At 53.4% G+C, this 24,331-nt stretch overlaps 1 protein-coding gene across 2 annotated transcripts in view; it reads left to right on the forward strand.

Moving 5' to 3' along the window:
• Nucleotides 1–24,331, forward strand: part of PDE2A (phosphodiesterase 2A) — a 395,134-nt gene that overhangs the window by 239,939 nt on the left and 130,864 nt on the right. For both annotated transcript variants that reach the window (XM_030556586.1, XM_030556595.1), the window contains one exon: nucleotides 20,009–20,098. In XM_030556586.1, coding sequence (XP_030412446.1) covers nucleotides 20,009–20,098 — 90 coding nt within the window. The remainder of the gene's footprint in view (nucleotides 1–20,008; nucleotides 20,099–24,331) is intronic.

Below are 24,331 nucleotides of genomic sequence, written 5' to 3' on the forward strand. Positions count from 1 at the left end.
TAGGAAAAACAAACTCCAGGCTGGCTGGGAAGGGCCTTTCAAGGTTATCAAGCAACTAAATGAGGTAAACTACGTGGTGGAGCTGTCGAACCGGGCACATCACCGCAGGGTGTACCATGTGAATATGATGAAGCTATACTATGACAGGGGGAATGTAGTGTTGGCTGTGTGTGGACATTGGGAGGAGCAGGGAGATGACCCTTTAGTGGATCTATTCTCTGGGACAAAAGCTGGTTCCTCCCTGGAGGCAATTCCCCTCTCTGATCAGCTAACCCCAGCCCAGCAGGCTGAGATCAGGGGGGTGCTGCATCTGTACCAACAGCTGTTTTCCAACAAGCCTGGACGCACTAATTTGACTGTCCACCAGGTGGAGACCGGGTCACATCCCCCTATAAGATGCTTCCCTTCTCGGGTCACCGGGAAAACTGCCCAGGACCTAGAAAGAGAGCTCAGGGACATGCTGGCTTTGGGGATGATCCAGCTGTCTTCCAGGCCTTGGGCCTCGCCAGTGGTGCTGGTCCCCAAAAGGGATGGGTCGATCCAGTTCTGTGTGGACTATCGAAAGCTCAATGCCATCACTGTATCTGATGCCTACCCCATGCCCAGGCCTGACGAGCTCCTAGACAAGCTGGGAGGTGCTCGGTACCTCACCACCATGGATTTTACAAAGGGCTACTGGCAAGTTGTAATAACATTTCTTCCCAGATCTGGACCTTAGCGTCCAAAATATGGGTGTTAGCATGAAAACCTCCAAGCTTAGTTACCAGTTGGACCTGGTATCACTGCCACCAGCTAAGAATTATACAGTGCCTAGCTCACTGTGGTCTCCCCAAAACCTTCCCTGGGGGACCCCCAGACTCAGATTCCTTGAGTCTCACAACAAAGGGGAATAAATCATTTCCCTTCCCCCTCCTCCCCTCCAGGTGTTCCCTCCCTGGGTTCCTGGAGAGATATACAGAAGCAAGCTCCGTGAATCTAAACAGAGGGATTCCACCCTCCCTGTTTCCAGTCCTGGAAACACAAGTACCGAGAGAGCTAATCTCTCTTCCCCCCTCACCCAGAGGGTATGCAAAGTCAGGCTTAGTAAATCTAACACAAAGAGATTTTCCCCCTGACTTCTTCCTCCCACCAATTCCCTGGTGAGCTGCAGACTCAGTTCCCTGAAGTCCCCACTAAAGAAAAACTCCAACAGGTCTTAAAAAGAAAGCTTTAAATAAAAAGAAAGAAAAAATGACATTAAAAATAGGCTCTGTATCAAGGTGACAATGTACAGGGTCAATTGCTTAAGAGAAAAAGTGAATAAACAGCCTTATTAAAAAAGAATACAATTTAACACATTCCAGCAACTACACACATGTAAATACAAAAAAAACCAATATAAACCTATTGTCTTACTATCCTTGTACTTACAACTTGGAAACAGAAGATTAGAAAGCTTGGAGATAGAGAGAGATCACTCTCAGAGCCGAGAGAAGAGAGCAGACAAAGACAAAGGACTCACACCCAAAACTTCCCTCCACCCAGATTTGAAAAAGTCTTGTTTCCTGATTGGTCCTCTGGTCAGGTGTTTGGTTCCCTGTGTTAACCCTTTACAGGTAAAAGAACATGAACCCTTAGCTATCTGTTTATGACACAAGTGCCGCTGGACACAGATGCCAGGCTGAAATAGGCCTTTATCACCCCGCTGGGGCTGTACGAGTTTCTAACCCTGCCCTTTGGCCTCAAGGGAGCACTGGCCACCTTCCAGCACCTGGCGGATCAGCTACTGAGGGGAATGGAGAGTTTTGCCATGGCGTATATTGACGACATCTGTGTCTTCAGCCGGACCTGGGAGAACCACGTGTCCCAGGTTAAACAAGTGCTGGACCGAGTCCGGGAGGCTGGGTTAACTGTAAAGGCTGAGAAGTGCAAGGTTGAGATGGCTGAAGTATCCTACCTGGGCCATCGGGTGGGGAGTGGCTGCCTAAAGCCGGAAACAGCCAAGGTGGAGGTGATCAGAGACTGGCCCGCTCCCCAAACCAAAAAGCCAATCCAGGCCTTTATTGGGATGGGGTACTGTCGAAAGTTCATGCCCCACTTTAGTGCCATAGCCGCCCCCATCACTGAGCTGTGCAAGAAGGGGAAGCCAGACAAGATGGTCTGGACCGAGCAGTGCCAGCAGGCTCTCCGGGCGCTGAAGGAGGCTCTGGTTAGTGGCCCAGTTCTGGCAAACCCAGACTTTGACAAGCCCTTTATGGTGTTCACCGACGCCTCAGACACGGGACTGGGGGCAGTGTTAATGCAGGAGGATGAAAAGGGGGAGAGACACCCCATCGTGTACCTGAGCAAGAAGTTGCTACCCCGAGAGCAGAACTACGTGGCCATCGAGAAGGAATGCCTGGCCATGGTGTGGGCCCTTAAGAAACTGGAGCCATATCTCTTTGGGCGACACTTCACCGTGTACACCGACCACTCTCCCCTGGCCTGGCTGCACCAGATGAAAGGAGCCAACGCCAAGCTCCTGAGGTGAAGCCTGCTCCTGCAGGACTATGACATGGACGTGGTCCACGTGAAGGGAAATGCCAACCTGATAGCGGACGCGTTGTCCCGGAGAGGGGGCCCTGAACTTCCCCAGGTCACTGGGCAGAGTGACCCCGCTCAGTTCAGTCTCGAAGGGGGGGAGAGATGTGATGCAGTAGGGACTGTCTGTGTGGGGGATGGGAGAGCCGGGAATGTCTTTAGGTGAGGGACAGGACCTAAGCCTGTAACCTGAGCCAGGTAGGGGGGGAGGGGTCAGCACCTTTGCCCGGGAAGCCGGACAAAAGGAAGGGGCTGGCTGGAGGGAGTTAGTTCAGTTTCAGTTTTGGGCTGGGTGGTTGGAATTCAGGGAATCCCTGGCTGGAGACTAAGCTTCCTGAACCCCCAGAAGGACTTGATTGAGGGGTCCTGGTTGTGCCTCCAAGCTCTGCTGTAACCTGCATTCCTGTTGTCCAATAAACCTTCTGTTTTACTGGCTGGCTGAGAGTCACTGTGAATCCCAGGAAGAGAGGTGCAGGGCCAGACTTCCCCATACTCCGTGACAACTATCCACGATGACTCCAAGATCTCTTTTCTGAGTGGTAACAGCTCATTTAGACCCCACCATTTTGTATGTAGCGTTGGGGTTGTTTTCAATGTGCATTACTTTGCATTTATCAACACTGACTTTTTTCTGCTGTTTTGTTGCCCAGTCACCCAGTTTAGCGAGGTCTCTTTGCAACTCTTTGCCGTCTGCTTTGGGCTTGCCTGCTTTGAGTAATGAATAATATTAGCTGGGCCAGGTTTGGCCGCTGTTGAGTGTCGATTTTGGGACTGGCTGTTCCACTGAAGATCCCTTTCCTCTTGGCAGCATGGCCTTTTGTGGCTCCAAAAGCGGGGGCAGGGTGTGGCTTCCATATAAAGGGGCGGGTCCTGGCCTGGCCGGGGCCATGCTTTGCAGTGGTGAATTTTTGGGTCAGAGCTGTGGGATGGGAACATATAATCGACTCCCACTGTGCTGCCCCTGGAGATGCCTCACCAAGGCCCACACAGTTGCTGAACCTTGGATAAAGCTTTTAAAAGCCAGCAGCTGATGGGATTGAGGGACAGGCTCGTTAGCGAGCCGAGCCATTCAAACCCCAGTTCTCGCCAGCCCCAGCTTCCTGTGATATTTGCGAGGCGGCAGCATGCTGAGATTTGGTTTGCAGCATGGAGCCGGATCAGATAGGAGCTTTGTGAGTCAGAGCCTGGGTGGCTGGTAGGGTTTGCCATCCCTCTCTGTTTTAGGAGCCAGCTGCAGCCATAGCCGGGGGTGCCAGGTGTCTGAGACGGGGGTGGGACATGGGGAAAGAAGAGAGGCGAAGTGGGGTTTAGGGCTTGGTCCGACAAGGTGTCACGTGCTCACTTTTGGGGAGGGCAGGGGGAGTTGGGAGAGGGCTGCCCCTTCCGCGAGGCACTCGGCACCACAAAGGATCAGGCCCTTCCAGACAGCAGCGCTCTCCGTGGTGCTGAACGATGGACACCAAGGCCTGATCGAAAGCCCAGTGGGCAGAGGGAAGCCCATTGAGCTCAGCAGGCTGTGAGTGGAGCTCTGAGATAGCAGATCCAACTCTGTAATTAGCAAAAGGAATGGGGGGTGGGAGAAGGGCCCCAAGAGTTCCTTATTTGCCCTTGTGAGACTGCCAGGCCAGGTGCCAGCTTATGCCAAGGCCCCTAGGCCTCACTGAACAGTGACAGATGCACAGCTGGCAACCCATCTAGCTCACCTGTGCATTGGCATCATTAAAACAGCTGTTCCATTGATAAAAATGGGCTGAGGGTTTAAACCTTACGAACAGGGTGCTGCAGATTTCACCTATCTGTACCCCAAGTTACAGAGCCATAGCATTGTAAACCCCTGTGACTGTGTAACTCACCAACGGGGAAGGAGCATTCAGTACTGTAAAAATTCAAAGGGTCCATTGAAATCAAATGAGCCATTGTGTAACAACAAAGGCGAAAGACCTTGTCCATTGTCCTCCTCACTCACATAAAGAGGAGTTTGGACTCTGGGGGAAGCGAATAAAAATTCCCGACTAGAAGAAACTTTATTGCTCTGCTGCTTGATCTCTGGGGGGTGAGGATTTCTATGCATAAGGAAGGCGTCCCCAGCTATTTAGCTTGGGACTTGGGTTAGCCCTAAAGGATATACCATGCATATTAGAGCAGATACTCTCAGCTTTTGGAACCCGAGACTGTAGCTCATTCGCAGGTGGATCTGTCCTGGTTTTAACCTTGTAAATAAAGCTCTTGTTGCTTTTTCCTGGTTAATGAACCTTTAGTCAGTTTGTTACAGGATTAGCTCCAAGCCTTGTCTTTGGGGAGAGATCTGCGGTACAACTGACCGGGGAGGAGTGACGGGTGCTTTGGGACTGGGAGTAACCGGAATACTGGTGTGATTTGTGGTGTGAGGGATCAACTGGCACAGATTGGTGGCGAGATTGGCCAGAGTGCCCCGGGGGACGCCACGGTGAGGCTGTTACAGTGCCAGAGGCGTTCACACTTGCTATTTGTACATTCTATAATTAGATTTTGCCAACCGACCAGTTTCAGGGTTTTGCTCTGTTTCTTGCTAGTCTGCCCCGACGTTGGCATTCGCGGTCACGAGCCGCACCAGAAAGCCGGACCATTGCTGGACTCTGGCGAGTCACAGCCATTGTGCTGGCAGGAAGACAGGCTCAGGGCTGTGGATTGTAACGCTTTGCTGCAGGATGGGCATGTTGCAAAGCCGGAGCAATACAGCTGCAATTCTTGGGGTGGCTGTGCCTCACTGCAGCCAGCGCACACGCATGCCCCTCCTTGCCAAGAAGCTGTCAGCAGCAGAGAAGAGCTTCCAGGCAGAGCTATCAAAGGAGGGTGTTGATGGGATTCTAGGCTTCCATTCCACCCCTATGATCCTCTGTTTTACCTGACAGCAAACAGTAGGGAGTGAATAATGAGCGAGAGGAAGCAGGAGTTTGTCGGAAGCAAAATCTCCGTCCCCAGGGCCAGCATGAGAAAGGGATTGGGCCGGTGCCATACATCTCAGGCAAGTGGGGATGTGGGAAAGGGACCATCTGCCAAACGCAGTCACTGATGGAGCCAGAGGCCCAGGCACCTTTGTTTCCCACATACTCCCTGTGACGGGTTGGATCACAGAAGCCCCCTTGGGAACTGCCAACTGATGTGCTGAGCCCACCTCTGAGCCCGTTTTCCCTGGCAACTTGGGACTTCGGAACCCTGCCTGGTTGTGCCAGACACGTCAGTCTGCTCCAACACAGACCCAGGTCTGAACCACGTCTCCCACAGGCTGCAGCTTAAGAAGTGTTCCTGTCTCCAGCACCCAGATACCCAGCTCCCAGTGGGGTCCAAACCCCAAATAAATCCCTTTTACCCTGTATAAAGCTTATCCAGGGTAAACTCATAAATTGTTGCCCTCTATAACACTGATAGATATGCACAGCTGTTCTCCCCCGCCCCCCAGGTACTAATACATACTCTGGGTTAATTAATAAGTAAAAAAGTGATTTTATTAAATATAAAAAATAGGATTTAAGTGGTTCCAAGTAATAACAGAACAAAGTGAATTACCAAGCAAAATAAAATAAAACATGCCAGTCTAAGCCCAATACAGTAAGAAAGTGATTCCAGATGAAATCTCACCCTCAGAGATGTTCCAATACATTTCTTTTACAGACCAGCCTCCTTCCAGTCTGGGTCCAGCGATCCTCACACCCCTGTGGTTACTGTCCTTTGTTTCAGGTTCTTTCAGGTATCCTTGGGAGTTGCAGAGGCTACCTCTTGAGTCAGCTGAAGACAAAATGGAGGGGTCTCCCAGGACTTTATATAGTTCTTCTCTTGTGGGTGGACATCCCCCCCGTGTAGAATCCCAGCTACAAGATGAATGACTCCGAACTTTAGAGGTGGCAGCCATTGCTCACATGCAACCTTGAACACCCCCAGTTAGGGTATGGCTACACTTACACTTAAGTTTCGAGTGTGGTCACAGCGCCAGCGCTGGGGGAGAGCTCTCCCAGCACTGCGCGGACTCCACATCCTCTACGGGTATAGCTTGCAGCAGCACTGTTTACACTGAGGCTTTACAGCGCTGTATCTTGCAGCACTCGGGGGTGTGTTTTTTTCACACCCCTGAGCGTGAAAGTTGCAGCGCTGTAAAGCGCCAGTGCAGCCATGGCCTCAGACTTCTTACGTGGATTGGAGTCTTCCAAGATCCATTGTGCATTAAGTGTTTCTTGACTGGGCACTTAGCTTGCAAATTCCTTTCTTAAGAAGCTGCCCAAATGCCTTACTAAGGCTACTTAAAATCAAACAAGTACACCACCAATATTCATAACTTCAAATCCAAAAATGACACATGCATACAAATGGATGAATACATGCAGAAGATCATAACCATAGCAAAAATATGTTACATGGCATATCTAGCATAAAATATATTTCAGTTATGTCATATTTACACTCATAGACATATTTTCATAAAGCATTATGGGGTGCAACGTCACACTCCCCATGGCTTCTCTTGCCTCATTTGTGGGGGAGACGTGTATCCCTACAGTACCTAAAGGGTTGAACCAAGACCAGGGCCCCGTTGTGTTAGGCATTGTGCAGGCACATGCAGTCAGTCCCTGCCTCAAAGAGCTAAATAGACAAGATAGACTAAGGGAAGGGGAAACTGAGGCACATAGAAATCCTGTGAACTTGGGCAAGTCACCCAGTAGGTCATTGCTGTCAGCAGGTCTCCTGACTCCCAGGCCAGTGCTCTATCCACTGGACCACACTGCCTCTGTGTGTGTGTGTGTGTGTGTGTGTTCTGTATTCTACACCTGTCCAACTTGCAGGCCCTCTGATCTGCCTCTTACCTTTGGTCCAGCCGCCTGCTCCCCCTCCCATGTGCACTGGCGTCCTCGAGTCACCTGTGTCATTCACATTGAAATGGTGAGCAGCCAGGGCCCGAGGCTCACTGGTATGAAGCACTTTAAATGTACTCCTGGCATGACGGAGCCCTTGTCCCTGTGGGGGGCCACAGGCCGCTGCCATGAGACAAGCAGGGAACGTGTGAGCGAACTGAGTGCTGGGGACAGATGCTGGGCCACCCGGTCTGGAGGGCAGGTCTGCTGGGGGGTTGTGCTGATGGGCCTCAGCCCTGCTCTGGAAGGACCCCACCGCTAAGGGTTGTTCAGTGTCCCTGCCCTGGCCTGCTAAGCTCACCAGGACTGGAGCCAGTTAATAAGCAGTTCAGCCTTTCTTGTGGTCTCCGCTGTCCAGGGCTTTTCATGTGGATCTCGCTGCAGAACAGACAGGCGCGGGGCACAGAGGGGTGTGTGTTTGTGCTTCAGGAATGACTGGACGTGTGTGCGAGGGTGGGGGGAACCCTGTCACTGAGTAAAGGACCCGGTCGTCGCACATCCCGAGGAGCTCTTCATTGTCACAAGCCCCTGCAAAGGGTCCGGTTTTAAACGTGCTGAGCGACGCCGGCCCGTGGCTCCCCAGAGCCACTCATTTATTGCCAAAGTTGGGGCCAAATTCAGCTCTCAGAGACCCCAAGGTAAATCCATCAATGTCAGTGGGGACCCGCTGGATTTACACCAGTGTAATTAAGAGCAAGTTGTGCCCCACGGGTTGCTTTATGGTACACATTTTGGACTGAGGGTATTTCCCGAAGAAAGACTGATATGAGGCTAGCAAGCCACCCCTCGCTGGCAGGCCACACCCAGCTCCAACCTGAGCCTGAGAAGGAGCTGGAATGTGCCAATGTCCATTGCCAAAGAGCCACAGTAACACATCAGCAGCCCCCCATCAGCTCCCTGCCCTGCTCCCAGTGTCTCCCACCCGCCAGCAGCACCGCCGATCAGCATATAACCCTCCATCCCCGCGCCTCCGGCCTGCCACAATTAGCTGTTGTGTGGTGTGCCAGAGGCTCGGGGGGGAGGGAGGAGCAAGGACGCAGCAGACTCAGGGGAAGGGGTGGGGCCCCTGGGGAAAGGAGTAGGGCTGGGGCCTGGGGCAGAGCCAGGTGTTGAACAGTGACCCGCACCCCCCAGCACATTGGAAAGTCGGCACCTGTAGCTCCAGCCCCGGAGTCAGTGCCTGTAAAAGGAGCCACATATTAACCTCTGAAAAGCCGCATGTGGCTCCATAGCCCCAGCCTGGCCACCCCTGCTGTAGGCGTTTCCTGTACCAAGCGGAACTGTAACCAGAACTAGCACTAGAGGGCACTCTAACCCAATGGGCATAGCCCTGCCCTCGGATACATGGTGTGTCTGCATAGACTGGGCTACGTCTTCCCGGGTCCCAGTGAGAGTCGTTCCAATGAAGCCAACCTAGAGCAGCTGAGGATCCAAGCTGCTCTAATTACTGCACGTTTAAAACCTGAGCAGGATTTAGGGACCTGCTGGCCCTATTTCAAAAAGTGGGCCTAGGCTGGGAGAGTTCTCCAGACCAACCTTAATCCGCGGCTGCTTATAGGCGGCCCCAGGGCTGTCCCTGCAGGACCAAGGTTTTCGTGAGGTTGCACAGCTCCTGGCTGTGTGGCTACCCCCGCCGCTCCCTTACGTGGGGCTTGGTGAATTTCCCCCAAGTTGTCCCCAGCCCGTTCCTCTGAGATGCAGATGCCTACACACGCATGAGTCAGCGCTCGGGTCAGTTTGACTAACCTTTAACATGGCAGCCGGGACTCCATGGCTTTGGAAACGGTCCCAATTGACTCTTTAAACTGTAAATATCGAAGTGATAAAATCTCTCTCCCTCCTCGGATCAGCCTGAGTCAGTGGAGCCCGGTCAGGGGGCACGTTGCTTTCATTCTTGGGCATTCTAGGGCATCTTTCATTCTAGGGCATCCTGATATTTTCTCAGGCTCAGAGCTCTTGAAGTTCATTAAAATCCAGCCCGGGCATTGGCAGCCAGGGGAGCTCCTGACTGGTGACTCAGTGGATCCTCCCTGGTCTGAGATTCCCATCTGTGTCTCCTTTCACCTGCCTGCTGCTTCTGGCTTTGATAGACCCAGCTTTCTCTAGAGAGTGCCATCCCGCAAAGGGACCTGACTCCCTGCCAGCAGAGGAAAGGACGGTATAAAGCCAACAGGCACCGATTATTCCCATTAGGTTCCTCCCATGCAGCGAGAAGAGCAAGGGGGTAGGTGGGGGGCTGCAGCTGAAAGAATTTTGCAGATTAGACTCAGACCAGGCACGCACCCAGCTGGGGGGAAAAGTTTGCAAGGGGGAGAGGAGGTTGCATCTCTGGTGGCCAACCTACATGAGAGGCTTAGAGAGGGAATAGGTGAGGGAAAAGCAAAGTTAGGAATAGGGCGGGAGAATCCCCCTCCACAGCTGCTGCCCCCGGGGGAAAAGCCCCAAGACAGGAAGGTGGCAGAGGCAGTGCATGAGGGGACAGGGCAGGGTAATGCGGCCTGCAGGCAGCACCACAGCGTTCCAAGGGAAGTTAGGAAGCGCCTGTCTCTGGGGACGCCCCAAGCGGTGGCTTCTGTAACGTCCCTCATTGGGGAGCTGAGTTGGGACTCAGCCATCATGGCTCCCTGTGGTTCTCGCTTGCTCCCTGGCTGGCAGCGGCCATGCTGCCCGGTGTCACCATTACGTGCTGGACTGGATACATGGCAGTCCTGGACAGGACTGCTGCCTCCACTTCCCCATCTGTTGGGGATGTCAGAGCAGCTCACCAGCTTCCATGGGCATCAGCCAACTCCAGCTCAAGGCGGCTATCTCCAGGCGGAGGCTGACGGCATGTGGCAGGGGCAGGGGCCAGGGGAGGAGCTTGTGCCGTGCCTGGTCAGGATTCTGGCTCCCCCCCACCCCCCCGCAGTCTGTCAAGGCAGGATGACAGCCACTAAAAGCAAACTGTGGCTGGACCGGAGGTCAGTTTTGAAAAGTCACGATTTACGTGGAAGCTGGTTCCGGCTCAGCAAGCTGCACGTTCTGTTTAAAATTCCACATTTGCTTGTGATCTCGAGGCTCCAGAAGGGAGCAGCAGGCGAAGGGCATTGTTAGTAATGCAAATAAATTGACAGCGAGGCAAAGGAGTAAATAAATCAAGTCCAGGTCGATGCATGAAACTAAGCTCAGTAAGTTTGATGGCAAAATGGCCCGATATGCTGCTTCCTGTATGCTCTGCATCAGCACAGGCAGTAAATTATCAATGCATAGGAGATCAGAGTACATTACATAGGCACCCAGATGGAGATATACTTGTAGGCTAATCAGCTGCAGGGAGATATGGGTGTAACAAGATAAAATATTGTTTGTGCATTATTTGAGCAGGCCACTGCTGTCTACTGGATGAAATCAGAATGGCTCCACTGTGTGTCATAGGCCCTGTACTGCTGATTGCTAATGATGATTCTCCTAGAGTTCTTTCCCTGCAGTGGCCATTGAGTTCTAAGTGGAGTGGATGTCAGGTGCAGCATAATGGCACCTAGTGAATTCCTAGCTAGGTGTGGGTTTGTTACTAGAAATATAGCAGAGCATGTGTTTGTACAACATGCTTACTTTAAATGGGCTCTCAAGGTAAAATTCATGGGGCTAACTGATCCCTGGGGTAGCTCCGTTGATTTTCGGCCAGTGAAAGGCTGATTGTTCTGTGGTTACATTTGCTTAAGCTCACTCTCATGCTTCAAGGCACAAGTGAGTTAGTGCAGGGGTCAGGAAGGAATTTCTGTCCCTCACATGCTGCATTGTAGACCTTCTGAGACAAATTTTAGAATCTTCTCTTCTTCCTTTTAAGCACAAGTTGTTGTGAGCCACACATCTGAACTGCTTGGGCTCAGCAGGGTCTGTGTGTATCTGTGCATGTGGTTTTCAGAGCGAGTCGTTATCCCACCAGGCTGTATTGGTGTGGAGAGGAGATGCCATCCCGAGGTTGGCGGTGCAGCACTCAGGATTTGGATGCCTACAGGTGGTGCAAGGGCAGCATTTGTGCCGATCAGGGGAGGCTTTGCGAGGCTCAGCTGTTCCAGTCCAGTGGGACGGATGTAGCCCAGGGCAAGGCTATCAGAGAGAGAGAGAGAGAGAGAGACGCAGTTTCAGAGTTGGGTAGTAAACTAATTGACTGGAACGAACTGACACAAGAGCTCTCACAGGGAAAGGGACATTTGTTCCAGAGCTTTGGACTCCGTCCCAACCACTCACAGCAAAGGACGCACCTACACACCATCAATCAGAGCAGAGGACACAGATATCCCACCAATCAAAGCAGAGGACACCAAACTTCCCACCAATCAGAGCAGAGGGTGCCCACCACTCCACCAATCAGAACAGAGGACCTTAAAGAATTTCGTCAGTCATGGAACAGGTCATACCCACATTCTAACTATTTACTCCCCGCCTCCTCCCATTGTCAAGCACTGAAAGTCATCCCTCCAATCACAGCACAGGAAAATCCAACAGTCCTCCAATCACAACACAGGGCACCCAGATGTTCTTAAACACCTTTTCTCCCCTCCAAGGTATTGACATTCATCTCATCAGTCAGAGCCCAGGACATATACCAACTTTGCACCAATCACAGCAAAAGACATGCCCCACACCCCACCAATCAAAGGCCTCATTAGAGCAGTTCTGAAGCCACCCAATGTGGGATAGTGACACACACACACCCCTACCTGCCTTTGGGTTTGGTATTGCAAAACCAAATCTGAGTGGACATGTGTGTGCCCTCAGCTGGATGATCTCAGAACTGTGTGTCATGAGCCTTATACTGTCAGGAGAAATTAGTTAGTAGAGAGTGTCCTTGTAACTTGCAAGGTGTGTGCCTCTGGAGCAGGGCAATTCGATCTCTCTTCCGGCTGACCACCACCCTGCTCTGGATGGGCATGGTGTGGGATGGAGCAACAGCAGTTATGTTTCTGTCAATCCTTGGGGTCCCTGCCAAAGCAGAGAGTGAGGATGCCACATGATGGCCACTTCTGATAGCTGGTTTGGTGATGTGTCCGGTTGCTACTGATCTAGATCCATGCTCTCTCCCTCCTGGGTTTTGTTCCCATTGGGGAAGCCTGAGCGGTGAGGAAGAGGAAGCAAGGAAGTCACACTCATGTAACCTCTTACTGAGGTGACCAAACTTGCCGGAGTTGAATCTCGCCTCGTGTTGGTTCTGCACCACTGTGGTTAGAGGCGGGAGAGTTTTGCCTGAGTAACGGCTGTGATTTCTGGAGGTGACGTAATATAAACAGTATAAGACATTGCTTCCCGAAATGTATGGCATGCCCCTGAAGGAATTTTGGGTGAGAGACAGGCCTCGGTTGTTGTTCGGACTCTCAGCTTTCATTAAAATAAATGAGGACATTTCTCACTGTACGGTTTCTGAGAAAGCCTTCTGATTGTGACCTGTGTGTAACTGATGCAGCACTGCCTGCCTGAGTTTGCAGAGAGCCTGAAACAGTAGCTCTTCGGTGTGTGCTCCCCTGTGCATTTCAGTGGATGCTAACGCAGATGGTAGTGGGGATGTTTGAAATGTCAGCTAACTATTGCACTTCAGTGCCTAAGGGTGGGCCCTTACTGGTGCATGATGAGGTTGTAGAGGGCTCAGCTTGTAAAAGTTCAGGGTAGGCAGGTGTGAGTGCTAACCATTGGTACGTAGCAGGGAATGACCAGGCCCTAGGAGTTAAGGCATGGACCTGCTGTATCTTTCCCTCAAAGATCATAGAATGTGAAGGTTGGAAGGGACCTCAGGAGGTCATCTAGTCCCACCCCCTGCTCAAAGCAGGACCAATCCCCAGACAGATTTTTACCCCACTTCCCTAACTGCCCCCCTCAAGAATTAAACTCTCAATGCTGGGTTGAATAGGCCAATGCTCAAACCACTGAGCCATCCCTGCCACCCACCCAGACTGAAAAAGGTAGCCCTGAATCCTACTTCAGCAAAAGTCAACCGAGGAGCGATTGGCCCCAGGCGAGGACACTAACTGGCAAAAAACTCAGGGTCAAAGTATCCCTTGAATAAACACTGTCTAGCGAGCAGATGGCCTGGGAAGCGCTTGGCAGGCTGTGCTGACCTTCGCTAGCCAGAGTGTGGCTGGCAGGCTTAATCATTGGGAGTGAGCCCCAGCTCCAATCGGCAGGGCAAGGGGACTGGGCTTGCTGCTAGTTTGTATGAACCTTGAACTGGGCGCAATTTAGTGCTTTAAAGAGAAGCTCTGCTCTGCTCTGCGAAGGACCCCTCTGACTCCTCCAAGATGCTTTTTCTGCCTGTCAGAGTCACAGCTGCTGAGTTCAGTAGGTCAGCACAGCTGAGGAAGAGTGAGCTGAATTCTGTTCCTTCTCGCTCCTCAGCTGAGTTGTTCACTGAATTTCAATTACAAGGCAATATTCTGCCCTGGGTGCTCCATTGTGCCAAGCGCTGGACATACGCATAGCGAGGGATGCTTACCGTGCCAGGCGCTGGATGTACACACAGCGAGGAACGCTCACTGTGCCAGGCGCTGGACGTATGCAGAGCAGTGGACACTCACCGTGCCAGGGACTGGACATACACACAGTAAGGGACGCTTACTGTGCAGGCACTGGATGTACGCAGAGCAATAGACACTCACCGTGCCAGATGCTGGATGTACACACAGTGAGGGACGCTCACTGTGCCAGGCGCTGTACATACGCACAGCGAGGGATGCTCACCGTACAGGCACTGTACATACACACAGTGAGGGACGCTCACCGTGCCAGCCACTGGACGTACGCACAGCGAAGGAGGTTCACTGTGCCAGCCACTGGATATATGCACAGCGATGGATGCTCACTGTGCCAGGCACTGGACATATGCAGAGCAATGGTCACTCACTGTGCCAGGGGCTGGACATATGCTCAGCAAGGGACACTCACCGTGCCAGGCGCTGGACATACACACAGCGAGGGACGCTCACCGTGCCAGGCGCTGGACATATGCAGAGCAATGGTCACTCACTGTGCCAGGTGCTGGATGTACACAGAGCAATGGTCATTCATTGTGCCAGGAGCTGGACATATGCTCAGTAAGGGACGCTCACCGTGCCAGGTGCTGGACGTACGCACAGTGAGGGACACTCACCGGGCAGGCGCTGGACGTACACACAGCGAGGGATGCTCACCGTGCCAGGTGCTGGACATATGCAGGGCAATGGTCACTCACTATGCCAGGGGCTGGACATATGCTCAGTAAGGGACGCTGACTGTGCCAGGCACTGGATGTACACACAGCGAGGGACGCTCACCGTGCAGGCGCTGGACGGACGTACAGTGAGGGATGCTCACCGTGCCAGGTGCTGGATGTACGCAGAGCAATGGACACTCACTGTGCCAGGGGCTGGACATATGCTCAGTAAGGGGCGCTCACTGTGCCAGGCGCTGGACATACGCACAGCAAGGGATGCTCACCGTGCAGGCGCTGGATGTACACACATTGCAAGGGACATTCACTGTGCCAGGTGCCGGACATGCGCACAGCAAGGGACACGCACCCTGCATAGTGTATAGTGAGATGCAGCGACTTTCCCATTGTCTGACAAGACTGTGGCGCAGCTGAAAGTTGAACCCAGGTTTTTGAGGCCTCATCCACTGCCTTGCCTACCAGATCAGACTTTCAGCTGTACAATGCTTGCTAGCAGCATCCCTGCTCATTCCATTCCCCCCTCCCCATCTCACCGTGGTCAGAGCTGCCTCTCCCTGGCTGTGATTTGAACCTGCTGGGGTGGCCGATCTGGCCTGTCTCATCTGGTGACATTTGGTGAAGGCAGCAGGCTCCGCATCAGTCACAGCTGGGGAAGAACAGCAGCAGCAGCCTGACGCACGGGGAGCAGGATGGATAGAGCCAGAGGGGTGAGCTGCCACAGCATCCAGCTGTCCCTGCAGCCTCAGCTTTGCACAGGGAATGTGGCCTCATCAATCTCCCCTCGCCCCTGCCTGCCTCCTTCCCCTTGCGACGGCACCCGCTGGAGTCTGCTTTCAGAGCTGGAAGCCCCTCTCCCACCTGACCGGCTTCCGAAGGTTGTTAGCAAGGCACTGACCCGGAGGGGGAAGTAGCACAGCTCCCCGGCTCTAAAGCAATGGGATCCAGCAGAAAGCCCCGGAGCCAGGTGAGGAAGGCCCAGCGGGCTGGTTCTCTGTCTGCTGCCCCTTGGGACGCCATGTGCTCCTGGCATTCCCACCCATAACCAGCTCTGCTCCCAGCCCGGATCCCATAGGCAGGAGTATGCAGCCAGCCCGACAAGATCCTGGGATCACTTCATTTTGCCTCCCTCCACAGCTGCATTTGTGGGCAGGGGAGCAGGAGCCGGCTATGACAGCGGGCAGCGAAAGGGCAGACTCGGGGTAATTACATCCTGCTTCGCCTTCCAAGCCCCCTGCAGTTTTGGTTCAGAATTCACGTAGCAAGTGTGTGAGCGGAGCAGATCTCTGAGCCACTGTGCCCGGTGTCCCCTCTCCAGGTGCCCCGGGGCAGGACGGACGGGCTAATGGATAAGGCACCAAACTGGGATTTGGCAGACCTCCGCTCCACCCCATTTCGGGGAGGTCTTTGCCAGGAGTAATGGAAGTTGGTGCCTGATTGTCACGTGATGTATGCGCCTAGAACTTAAAGTCCCACTGTCCCATTGAGGCAGCCTTCTTGGGGGCCTGTTCCCATCCCCTTTCAGGGTCCTGTATGCTCAGGGCTCCCAGATCTGCCTGCTGTGTGCCACGGCTGACACAAAACCAGGCTCTGCACCCTCCCCCTCTGTTACCCCCCCACCCCATCAGTGTTGGGGGTGAGGGGAGGAAGTATGCCAGGGTGGGAGGTTGAGACAAGCTGGTCAAGACACATGGTGCTCCTCAGCCCCTGGCACGGCTGCTCTTAGTTCCACTTGGGCTGTTTCGGGGCCCTGGCTAGCCCAGGATCTGAGGAGCCAGCCCAGCTCCTGGTGCCATGGTGTGACTATTCTGGCTGGGACCCTGGCTTTGTGGAGTGCAGTCATGGGGACTGGACTCCCACAGCAGTGCCGAGGGGCCTTAGCATCCCTGAGAATGGTGCCCACGGAGCCTGCAACGTGCATTCTGCTCTGGCCCACCTGACAAGGACGCGTGGTGTTCTCTTAGCAGTACAGATGAAGAGGCCTGTGGTGGTGTTTTCGTTTCTCTTTGCCAGGCTCAGTGACTATGCTAAGTACTATTCAACCTGTGCCGCCCAAGGGGCCCCATGGCACAGCCGTCTCTCGGCGGCTTCCACGGCCGACAGCTTTTCTAAAGAAAACATGTTCTCCTTGGGTACAGCACTTCAGGAGGGAAGCGGCCTCCAAAAGCGTCTCCCCAGCCCTTCTGTGAGCAGATCTGGGTTATTATCTGGCCTGCTGCCACCTCGTTGCGCCAGTCCCGCCATAGAGAGCGTTACAGATGGCTACAGTTTTGTGTTTGGGCCCAGGTCCGAGCTGCAGCGCTCCAGCAATGCCCCCCAAAACCAGCCGCCCCCACTATGACCTACTGCCTCTCTGGGGGCAAGGAGTTAGCTGGCTGGCTAAGCTGCCCTAGCTAATGCATCGGGGGAGGAGGTGTGGAACCAAGGCCCCGCTGGCCTCCTGGAGGGTGTGGGGAGTAGGGGGTGCAGGGTGCATGGTGCCTGCATCAGGAGTCCATGGTGGGAGGGGGCTGGGGGGCATGCACGGGCGTGTTTGTAACAATCCCTGCATGTGTGTGCAGCCGATGGGAGAATTCCCAGTCATAGCACCCCAAGCACTTTTCAGAGGCAGGCCAGTATCATTCTCCCTGTGTTACAAATGGGGAAACTGAGGCACGGCGCCAGAGCGAACTGCCCACGGTCGCATGGAGAGCCCATGGCTGGGACTTACACAGATGGCTGGGTCTGTTAGCCTCTGTGCTGTGTGGGGCCTGCCCCAGCCCTTCCCTACACTAGGGCATAGCAGGAGTAACTCCATTGAGTCACGCAGATCTCCAGTCAGTACAGGTGGGGTCACGATCAGGCTTGCCAGCTCACAGCGGGAGGGGTGGAAGATCCATTGCTTTAAAATTGAACTGGACATGGCGGAGCCTGGGGGACTTTGGTACCGTTCGCTTTCAGCTCTGGTTGGTTCCCACCCGGCGGTCCCAGACTGTGGATCGGAACCTGTTCTCACATACGCTGGAATAAATCAGGAGTAGCCCATTGGCGGGGTGCAGCCACACTGGTGGGAGAGGAGGTTCTGGCTCTGGTGGCAGCACAGCGGGTGCTGGGGAATGGCAGGAGACCACCCCTTAGAGTCGTAGAAATGTAGGGCTGGAAGGAGCCTCGAGGAGCTCTCCCATCTGAGGTGGGCCTGGATCCATGTTTGGATCCAGGTCCGACACTGGTGGCTCAGGCCTGCTGCTGAGACAAGCCACATGGATGTGTCGTGCGAAGATGAGACCCGGCTAGCCCCACGCTGGTTGCTCTGACAGCCTGGTCCCCAGTGCAGCTGAGGGAGGGGACTTTCCCCAGCTCCTGGGCACACCCAAGCAATTCAACCCTGCTCTAAGGCTGTTCTTTCTGTGCCTCAGAATGGAGGTGCTCTCTGAGAAGCAGGATTAGCTCAGGAGACCTGGGTTCAGCTCCCAGCTCTGACACCGATTCACTGTGCAGCCTCAGGTGTGTCGCCGCCCCGCTCCGTGCCTCAGTTTCCCCATTGATGCAGTGCTGCGAGATCCTGGGATGAAAGGTACCGTGCGTATAAAATTGCCTCAGCTTGCTCCACTGGTCAGGTTAGGATTGGCCGTTATGTAGGCTATTTCCTAACCACCTAGTACACTGGCTCTTTGCATTCTGAGCTAAGCAGGCACCGTATTTGCTAACACGTTCTGAGTAGGCCACGTTCATCCCTGGGACAACTCCACTGGTGCCACGGGAGCTACCCTGGGTGGGGGGATATTTCCAGTTAAATTAGAATCCAGTGTCTCTGGAAAGTGGCCCAGTTTGCATGGTAGATGTCAGGCTGTGGCTCGCCCCCGTCCGACCCCAGGAGGTCTTCGAGGTAGCTGTCAGGGTGCCTCATCTCCGCATCGCCGCCAGATGCTAACCAGAAAGGCAGGCGGCGCGGGCATCCTGGCCTGGGAGACCTTCGGAAGGTCAGGAGGGAAGGCATGGAGCTGTCACGCTGGCTGCAGCTGCCCTGCAAGCGTGGAGGATGGACGCCGAGGGGATGAATCAGGCAGTAAATTGTGACTGATAAATGCCCATCTTCCTGCCTTGGCCCTGGTTCTTCAGTTCTAACAGGACAATGACAAGGCTTCTGTCACCTAGGTGCTGAGCTGCTCGCAAGTATTTAAACATAATATAAATAATAATCAGTTTGCTGCTTTCTCAGCGTGTAGAAGAAATGTCTGGATTAGTTGGGCAGAGTTTTACACGTGTGTGTGTGAGAGAAGAACTCACCGAAGGTCTAAGAAATAATAATAATACCCAGCTCTTATCTAGCACTTTTGACCAGTAGATCTCAAAGCACTTTACAGAGGACGTCAGTGCCATTCTCCTCACTTTACAGATGGGGAAACTGAGGCACGGAGAGGCAAAATGACTTGCCCAAACATCATCTGGCAGGTCAGTGGTAAAGTCGGGAATAGAACCTAGGTCTTCTGAGTCCCTAGAGCCAGTGCGCTACCTACTAGGCAACACTGCCTCCCTCAGGAGTTCTGGCTTTAGCTCTGAGCACAGGGCGTCTGACTGGTTTTGTCTCTTGTGGCAATGAATTCCACAGCCGAGGCTTGGGTCTGCTGGAGAGTCTGTCTTCCCCCTAGAGCAGCGGTTCTTAACCTCTACTGCAGCCTGCACCCCTTTGGTTCTCAAAATGTGTTCTCGCACCCCTTAACCCTAGATAGCCTTTTTGTTTGTATATTACAGTAATCGTTAAAAAATGCATAATGTTAATAAATACAGCCATTTGATGAAACAAAGCAGTTGTACTTACGTGCCTGTGCTTAATTTGTGTTTTCGATGATTTACCTTCTAAAAAAATCTGTAAAAGCAGCAAAGAATCCTGTGGCACCTTATAGACCAACAGACGTTTTGGAGCATGAGCTTTCGTGGGTGAATACCCACTTCGTCAGATGCATGACATAAAAAAATCTGGCATGTCTCACACCCCCCAGAAAGAGCATTTCTCCCCCTCTCCCCAGGGGGTGCATGCACCCCAGGTTAAGAGGTTCAATCTAAATTGAGGTCTGAGATCAGATGGGGAGAAGAAACCAGCGTTAGCCCTCATACTGTGCTTTATAATCCCCACCAGTATAACCAGAAAGAATGTAATTGTGGCACAATGTGCTACCTGGGTTCTAGTTTCATAGATTTTAAGGTGAGAAGGGGCCATTGTGATAATCCAGTCTGTCCTGCCCAGCACAGGCCAGAGACCCTCACCTAGCAATTCCTGCTCACAGGCTGGCTGGCTCACGGGTTTCTGCAGTGCCCATCACCATGGGATCGAAGCCATGCCGGCCGCAGGCAGCTGCACGTTAGACGTCTGACCGTTGCATTGACACGTGGGTTTTCTCTTCTTTCCCAGGATGCCTTACTGAGTCTGGGCTCCGTGATCGACGTCGCCTGCCTCCGGGAGGTCATCAAAGATGCCATTACGTCCGTGCTCCCCAAAGTGGTACGTAGAGGCAGGTTCCAGCTGCAGGGGACAGGGGCCTGCGGCTCTGTTTGCGTTGGGCTTTCAAAGTGCAGCGAAGACCACCCACTCCTGCTTCGGAAACAGGGGCAGCGACTTAGGGAGTCGTCCTTAGCTGCGTGGTTTATGTACAATACAGGCTTCCTCACGCTGGGCCCTGGAGCTTACTGAATGCGGCAAAGGCTCCTGGTGCCATGGCGTGGACATGCTGGCTGGGACCCTGGGGTGGCTGGGCTCTAATCTCCACTGTGCTACTGACTCCTCTTGAGGCCTTGGGCAAGTCACTTGATTGCTCCTTGCCTCAGTTTTCTTCTCTGTATAACCACATTACAGAACCTGACTAGACAAAGCCCCACCAAATATAGAACAGGCAGCAATCCTCTGCGTCCAGGGGGACAGATCAAATCACCAGTCAGGCCTCTCTGTTGTTTAACCTATGCCTGAGCCAGTGGATCAGGAATCACAGAGGAGAGGGGGGCTGACTGGATAGGAAATCCTGAGGCATCTATTCTCTGCCCACAACCCAATGCAGGACGCTAACAATGTCTGAAGTTTTTCCAGTGATCTGAGTGAGGGGCCTGGGGCCTTAGGATTTCACGTTCTGTACATGGAAAGCAAACATGATCCCTGGGGTAGGGGTGGGGGGAAAATGGGCCCACGCACAGAGACCCAGCCCCAAGCCTTGGCGTTGCTTACGCTGGAACTTGAGGACTTCAACGGGTGCTTGGGCTGGCCCTGGTATCCTGTCCCCCAATGCAAGGATCAGTCCATGTCTCTATCCATGACAAGCAATGGAGCCAGGTTTCAACCCCAGTGCCTTTCTGCCGGGGCCTGGAGGAGCTGGCTGAATCTGACACTATCTCCTTCGCTGCTCAGGCGGTCCCTGTGCGTTCGGTGGGTAGCGAATCCCTGTGCTCCGGCCGTAGCTGTGTGTTGGGACAGCAGGGGTAGCGTGTTCTAGAACAAAAAAACTCCAGGGACAACCCAATGGGCAGAAATACGGGCACTGAAGAGAGCCCCACTGCATCTCGGGGTGGCGGCTGTCAGTTTCTGGAAGGCCTGGTTCCCTACTGCGTTGCTCCTCCTGCAAAAGGGGGTACAGTCCCCTCAGGCCTGCTCCACACTACAGAATTAACACCCCAATCTGTCTCTGGCCGACCTAAGTACCCTGTTACAGCACCGCAGTGAGATCCCCTCCCCCAGCAAGCTACTGAGGTCTCCCCCCATGATCCAGGCTGCATTGTGCACGGTGCTGTACATACACACAGCAGGGACAGCCCCTGCTTGAAGAATGTACAATATAGACAGGCAAGTCTGCCCAAAAGCAGCCAGGAGGAGATTCGTTCACAGCCATGCAGCAGAGACCAGGCTAGACCCCAGCTTTCCTGACCCCCAGGGCAATGCCCTCGCCATCAGACCACAGGGTTTTTACTGCCCCCTGGCCTCGGAGAAATGGCTCCTTCCTCGTACTGCTGTGTGGCCAGTGCTCAGAGGACCTGCCTGCCTCCCTAGGCCTTGGCAGGGGGGAAAGGTCAGTTTGGAACCTGCTAGGCGGTTTCTGCCCCAGCTCTTGTGTTAGCTGTGTCATAAACAGATAGCTAAGGGTTAATGTCTCTTTCACCTGAAGCACCTGACCAGAGGACCAATCAGGAAACCTGATTTTTTTCAACTCTGGGTGGAGGGAAGTTTGTGTCTGAGTCTTTTGTCTGTCTGCCTGCTTTCTCTGAGCTTTGGAGAAGTAGTTTCTGCTTTCTAATCTTCTGTTTCTAAGTGTAAGGACAAAGAGATCAGATAGTAAGTTATATGGTTTCTTTTCTTTGGTATTTGCATGAATATAAGTGCTGGAGTGCTTTGATTTGTATTCTTTTTGAATAAGGCTGTTTATTCATATTTCTTTTAAGCAATTAACCCTGTATTTGTCGCCTTAGTACAGAGAGACCATTTGTATGTATTTTTCTTTCTTTTTTATATAAAGCTTTCTTTTTAAAACCTGTTGAAGTTTTCTTTACTGGGAAATTTCAGGGAAATTGAGTCTGTACTCACCAGGGAATTGGTGGGAGGAAGAAATCAGGGGGAGATCTGTGTGTGTTGGATTTGCTAGCCTGATTTTGCATTCCCTCTGGGTGAAGAAGAAAGTGCTTTTGTTTCCAGGACTGGGAACGGAGAGGGGGAGTCACTCTGTTTGGATTCACAGAGCTTGTGTCTGTGTATCTCTCCAGGAGCACCTGGAGGGGGGAAGGGAAAAAGGATTATTTCCCTTTGTTGTGAGACTCAAGGGATTTGGGTCTTGGGGGTCCCCAGGGAAGGTTTTTCAGGGGGACCAGAGTGCCCCAAAACACTCTAATTTTTTGGGTGGTGGCAGCAAGTACCAAGTCCAAGCTGGTAACTAAGCTTGGAGGTTTTCATGCTAACCATATTTTGGACGCTAAGGTCCAAATCTGGGACTAAAGTTATGACAAGCTGAGCCTGCAATTCCCTTTAATTGCTGTCTCTTTGCCAGCCGGTGGGTGCGAAGCCCGCGGGCCTGCTGCTGTCCTCTGCGTCATTTTGAGCCTGAAGTCGTTCTTGGGCTGCCGTTTGCTAATCGCATGCTCCCGCGCGCTCGAGAGCGTAGTGGGCAACAATGCAAAATCCCCTCCGCTACCAGGGGCTATTGTGTTCGTAATCTCCCAGCATTATAGCATTACTGCGGGGGATAATAGCCGCGTGTTCTCCCTCTCTGCCAATTGTCTATTAGTGCTTGTAATCGCGGCGGATTCTCCTCTAGCAGGAGTGGCTGGCATATCCCGGTAGAGGAGGGGGCTGCTCTCCAAGGACCGTGTTTAATGCACAGTGTGCCAGGGCTGCTGCCGTTCTTCAGCCTGGGCGGCTCCCCGCCCCCGTGAAGAGTCTGGAGAATCCTGTGCCTCTCTGCAAGGGGATGCCCAGCTGTAATGTGAGTCACACTGAAGGTCCAGGTAATGGAGCAAAAGAAAGTCATCTGTGCCCAGAGAGGGGTTAACCCAGAATGCTGCATGTGGCAGCCCCCCGGGGCATCGCAAGGCTGTTTTCCTGCATATGCAGGTGTTTATACCTTGCATTTCACAGGGCTGGGGAAGCATTATAATCCCATTCTTCATCAGGGGAAACTGAGGCACAGGGTGTATCTTGCTCGTGATCACTCTGCAGGGAATAGAGCACAGCTCTTCTGAGCCCCAGGCCTGCTTCAGCCACAATACTGGACACCCCCTCTCAGCATTGAAGCCCGCGGCTCTTTTGACACAGACTATCACATGTCTTTTGATGACGACCTGGCAGGGCTGGATTTGAGCCAGTGACATTGTGATCTCATGCCTCTTCCCTTCCGGCCCAGCAGCTGCCCAGGTTGCAAACCCACCCGCCCGGCACAGGTAATGCACCTCCCAGCAAAGGGGGAGGGCAGCGATTCCCTGGCTAGCAGGACATCCCCACCCCCACCCCAGGCAGTTGGTCTAATTAGAATATCCTAGTGGAGTCCGGGTAAGGAGCCGCAGAGCTGGTTCTAAAGCGTTCACAAGCAGAGCCAGCTCCTGTCTTTGGAAGTGGAACCCCTGTGTCCTTTGCACAGGGCTGCCTGATTTACTTATGCACAATGTACGTGCTCAGGCGTTTCAGTGATAGCAAGGAACAGAACACCCCCTAAGAGCCTGCTCGTGTTTGCACCAGTGTCACAGGACACCCCCTAAGATCCTGCTCGTGCTTGCACCAGTGTCACAGGACACCCGCTAAGATCCTGCTCGTGTTTGCACCAGTGTCACAGGACACCCCCTAAGAGCCTGCTCATGTTTGCGCCAGTGTCACAGGACACCCCCTAAGAGCCTGCTCGTGTTTGCGCCTGTGTGACAGGACACCCCCTAAGAGCCTGCTCGTGTTTGCGCCAGTGTCACAGGACACCCCCTAAGAGCCTGCTCGTGTTTGCGCCAGTGTCACAGGACACCCCCTAAGAGTCTGCTCGTGTTTGCGCCAGTGTCACAGGACACCCCCTAAGATCCTGCTCGTGCTTGCACCAGTGTCACAGGACACCCGCTAAGATCCTGCTCGTGTTTGCACCAGTGTCACAGGACACCCCCTAAGAGCCTGCTCATGTTTGCGCCAGTGTCACAGGACACCCCCTAAGAGCCTGCTCGTGTTTGCGCCTGTGTGACAGGACACCCCCTAAGAGCCTGCTCGTGTTTGCGCCAGTGTCACAGGACACCC

This window comes from Gopherus evgoodei, chromosome 1, assembly GCF_007399415.2.
Source record: "Gopherus evgoodei ecotype Sinaloan lineage chromosome 1, rGopEvg1_v1.p, whole genome shotgun sequence".
Lineage (NCBI taxonomy): Eukaryota > Metazoa > Chordata > Testudines > Testudinidae > Gopherus > Gopherus evgoodei.